We start from the raw sequence: 3654 nt of genomic DNA, 5'->3' as shown, positions 1-3654 counted from the left end.
CCCGACCGCCCGACTAGCGCCTAGCGATTTCTAAAACATGGGGTATATATATCAACAAAGTTAACTAAACCCATTAATTTTTTTTTTGAATTTAATGTTAAATTATATTCAAAGAAAAAAAATATACTGTTTTACAACTTGTGCATCATGTTTTGAAAAACAAAAAGCTGATAAAAACTACTTAGAAAACATCCTTAACAGCGAGATTGTAGCCAAACCGTAAAAGCCTCATCATATCTTCGATCGCCCAAGGAACCAATGGCAAGGAGCTGGTCTCTCACTTGCCGATCAATCCAATCAATGATGGTGGTAGTTGAATGCGGTGTATCACCATGCCTTCTCCCGTTCCTTTCTCGCCAAATAGTATAAGTAACAGCTTGGAAAACATATCAAATAAGGAAATCCTCGACCAGGGGAAGTTGAGGGTTTGATATGTACTCCATCAGAATAGACCAGTTAGTAGTGTACCTTGTGCGAAGCAGACCCTTAGCAAGGGCGGACCACACAGTGGAAGCAAAAACACACGAGAAGAACAAGTGGTCTCTCGTTTCCATGGTGTGTTGACAGAAAACACAGGAACCTGCAGCCCCACCATTCCAGGTGATCATACGAGCCCCCGTGGCTAAACGATCAAGAGCCGCCAACCACACACAAAAAGAGAACTTTGGAGTAGCATGACCAAACCAAACTCCTCTATGCCAAGCAACCACATTTGATGTTGTGCGAACATGATTCCAAGTATCTCTAGTAATGAACTTTGGCCAAAAAACATCATTCTTACCACGCCAGAGCACTCGATCAACTCACTGCTGGCCTTGTTGCTGACCCATTCTCATGGCATCCTCAATTGCATTAAGGTGATCAGCACGGTGTCGACGTCGAGGACGCTGAGCCCATGCCTCTGCGAGTGAACTCCGCCAGGGAATCCCTAGTTCAATAACACCTCTCTCCCCCACCACATCCGAAAGCATACCCATATCAGACCAATTGTCAAACCAGAAAGAGATGTGCTCACCAGTTCCCACTTCAACCTTGCAAAACCCCTTAGCCATATCTCTGTACTTTAAGAGCTTAGTCCATATCCAAGAACCCAATGTTAAAGTACTTTTGACCGACCAGAAAGAAGCTCCTTTTAACAGATTTGTGTGTGCCCATTGCACCCAGAGAGACTCACCATTCGAAACCAAACGCCAGATCAGCTTTAAACAGCAAACAGTATTAGCCTCTTGTAATGACCGCAGCCCAAGACCACCCTCTGTTCGGGGCTTAAAGACCTCCTCCCACGCTACCTTTGCCTTTCGTGAGTTCAGCTCAGTCCCTGACCAGAGGAAAGCCGAACACAATGAGTTGATCTCCGTAATACATTCCCTAGGTAAGCGATAACCCCCCATCCAAAAATTGCAAACACTCCAAAGAACAGAGGATATCAAATTGAAACGACCCGCAAATAAGAGATGACAGACCGTCCACGAGCCAATTCGCTTGCAAAGTTGTTCCAACAACGGCAAACAGTCGACATTGGTAAGGCGTTTGGTGACTAATGGGAGTCCCAAATAACAAACCGGGAGAGACCCAACAGAAAATGGGAATCGGCAGTGTCAAGAGGAGGTACATTGCCTACCACATATAGTGTGGATTTTTCCATGCTGATTGATAGACCAGACATCTTGGAGAACTGAGTAAAAACTTCTACGATACCCTCTATTGACCGTACTTTACCATCATAAAGCACCATGAGATCATCAGCAAAGCTAAGGTGAGTAAGGCCAAGATTCTGACACCGGGGGTGGTAACCAAATAGTCGGTCGCCGGCCGCCTTATCTAGTAGCTTGGAGAGGACATCCATGCATATTACAAATAAATACGGTGATAAGGAACACCCCTGAGAAAGTCCCCAAGAGCTCCTAAAAAACCCCGCCAACTCACCATTTACCTGAACCGAGAAAGAAGTTGTGGTAACACAAAACATTATCCAATGAATGAACGTTGGTGGGAACTGCACTGCAGAGAGGACCTTTGAGAGGAAAGACCATTGAAATGAGTCAAACGCTTTTGAAATATCAATCTTGATAGCACAACGTCCAGAGAGGGAATCCTTGTGATAGTTCTTAATCAGTTCAGTGGTGAGAAGCACATTTTCAATCAACAAACGGTCCTTGACAAATGTTGACTGATTTACAGAGACAAATTTAGGCAGAACTCTCTTAAGTCTGTTTGCAATGATCTTCGAAATAACTTTATAGATCACATTACAACAAGAAATGGGACGATAATCTTTCATTTCCATGGTAGATACCTTCTTAGGGATTAACGCAAGGATTGTGGAGTTAATACCCTTCGGCAAGAAACCTTTGGCGAAAAATGATTGCACCGCAAGAACGAATTCAGCACCCAACAACTCCCAAGTGGACTTGTAAAACTCTGACGTGAACCCATCAGGTCTAGGAGACTTGTCATTTAGCATTGAAAACAGGACCTTTTTAATTTCCTCGCCTGAAACAACACGGGTCAAGGCTTGCTGATCAACGACAGAACAACGAAAAGGCAAAAGTCTTTCAAGTTCCTCAACCGTGGAACCCTCAAAATCTGGTGGAATGAGCTGCAAGAACTCGGGAAAGTGTCTTTCAGCCTCAGTTTTTATCTCCTCCTCTTTCTTAACCATGCGGCCATCAGAGCAGTGGATCTCCTTGATAGTATTTTGTGCTTTCTGAATCGTAGCTGCTCGATGAAAAGCCGTGTTGTTCTTATCACCGACTTTCAACAAGTGCAACTTGGACTTCTGCTTAAGAAATTTCTCCTCTAACCCAACCAAGAAATCCCATCTTTTAAAAGCTGCATTCTCCTCCTCCATCGCAAGAGATGATGGGTTTGTCGAGTTGGCCTGTTGTTTTTCACATAACACATCAAAAGCCTCCCTCGTCTTTAACACCAAATTGCCAAGACGACGCTTTGCTAAAGAACGAAGAGCCGGTTTCAGCCCTTTAAGCTTCTTTGAAAACCGGAAGAGAGTGGAAGTTGATAAAAACAGAGGGAAAGTGCTCTACCAGTAGGAACCAACTAATGGTAGAAACTCCTCCATTTCAGTTAGTAAATTGACAAACTTAAAGGGTTTACGCCTGCGACCATGATTGTCACCCTCTCCCTTCACCATGATCCGGCAATTCAAGTGATCATAACATCCCCCAGCTGCAAACACATTATAAGCATACGGATACAACTGTTCCCAAGCTGCATTCACCAACACCCGATCAAGTTTCTTGTGAATTAAGTCATTTTCCCGCTTATTACACCAAGTAAAAAGCGGACCATGAGAGGCAATATCCGACAGGGAACAATGAGTAAATACTGCTTGAAAATCCCTCATTCCACCTGTTATGATCGGGTTATCATCAACCCGTGAGTGTTCCTGCATATCCAACGTTTCGTTAAAACCACCAAACAGGTCCAGGGCTTATTTCGAAAAATAGGCGAGTCATGGTGATCTTTAATCTCCTGCCATAAGACTTTCCGAGCCTCCGCCATGTGTAAACCATAAATGAATGAGCAAAAAAACACTTCTGTTTGAGCATCAAGCTTCACGGAACAGGTGATCATCTGCTCACTCTTATAAAACGGATCCATCTTCACATTATCCTTCCATAGGACCCATATTCG

The 3654-nt window shown here is 43.8% G+C and overlaps 1 protein-coding gene across 1 annotated transcript; it reads right to left on the bottom strand.

Moving 5' to 3' along the window:
* LOC104743614 lies at positions 804-3412 on the bottom strand. Its single transcript, XM_010464672.1, has 3 exons — positions 3059-3412; positions 1563-2989; positions 804-1368 (listed from the first exon to the last, which is right to left on the bottom strand). Exons 1-3 carry the CDS (start codon positions 3410-3412, stop codon positions 804-806), a joined length of 2346 nt encoding a protein of 781 aa, XP_010462974.1.

This window comes from Camelina sativa, chromosome 14 (assembly GCF_000633955.1).
Source record: "Camelina sativa cultivar DH55 chromosome 14, Cs, whole genome shotgun sequence".
In the NCBI taxonomy this organism is placed as follows: Eukaryota; Viridiplantae; Streptophyta; class Magnoliopsida; order Brassicales; family Brassicaceae; genus Camelina; species Camelina sativa.
The sequence above is the reverse complement of the archived record's forward strand: the minus strand, read 5'-3'. Positions and strand labels throughout refer to the sequence as shown.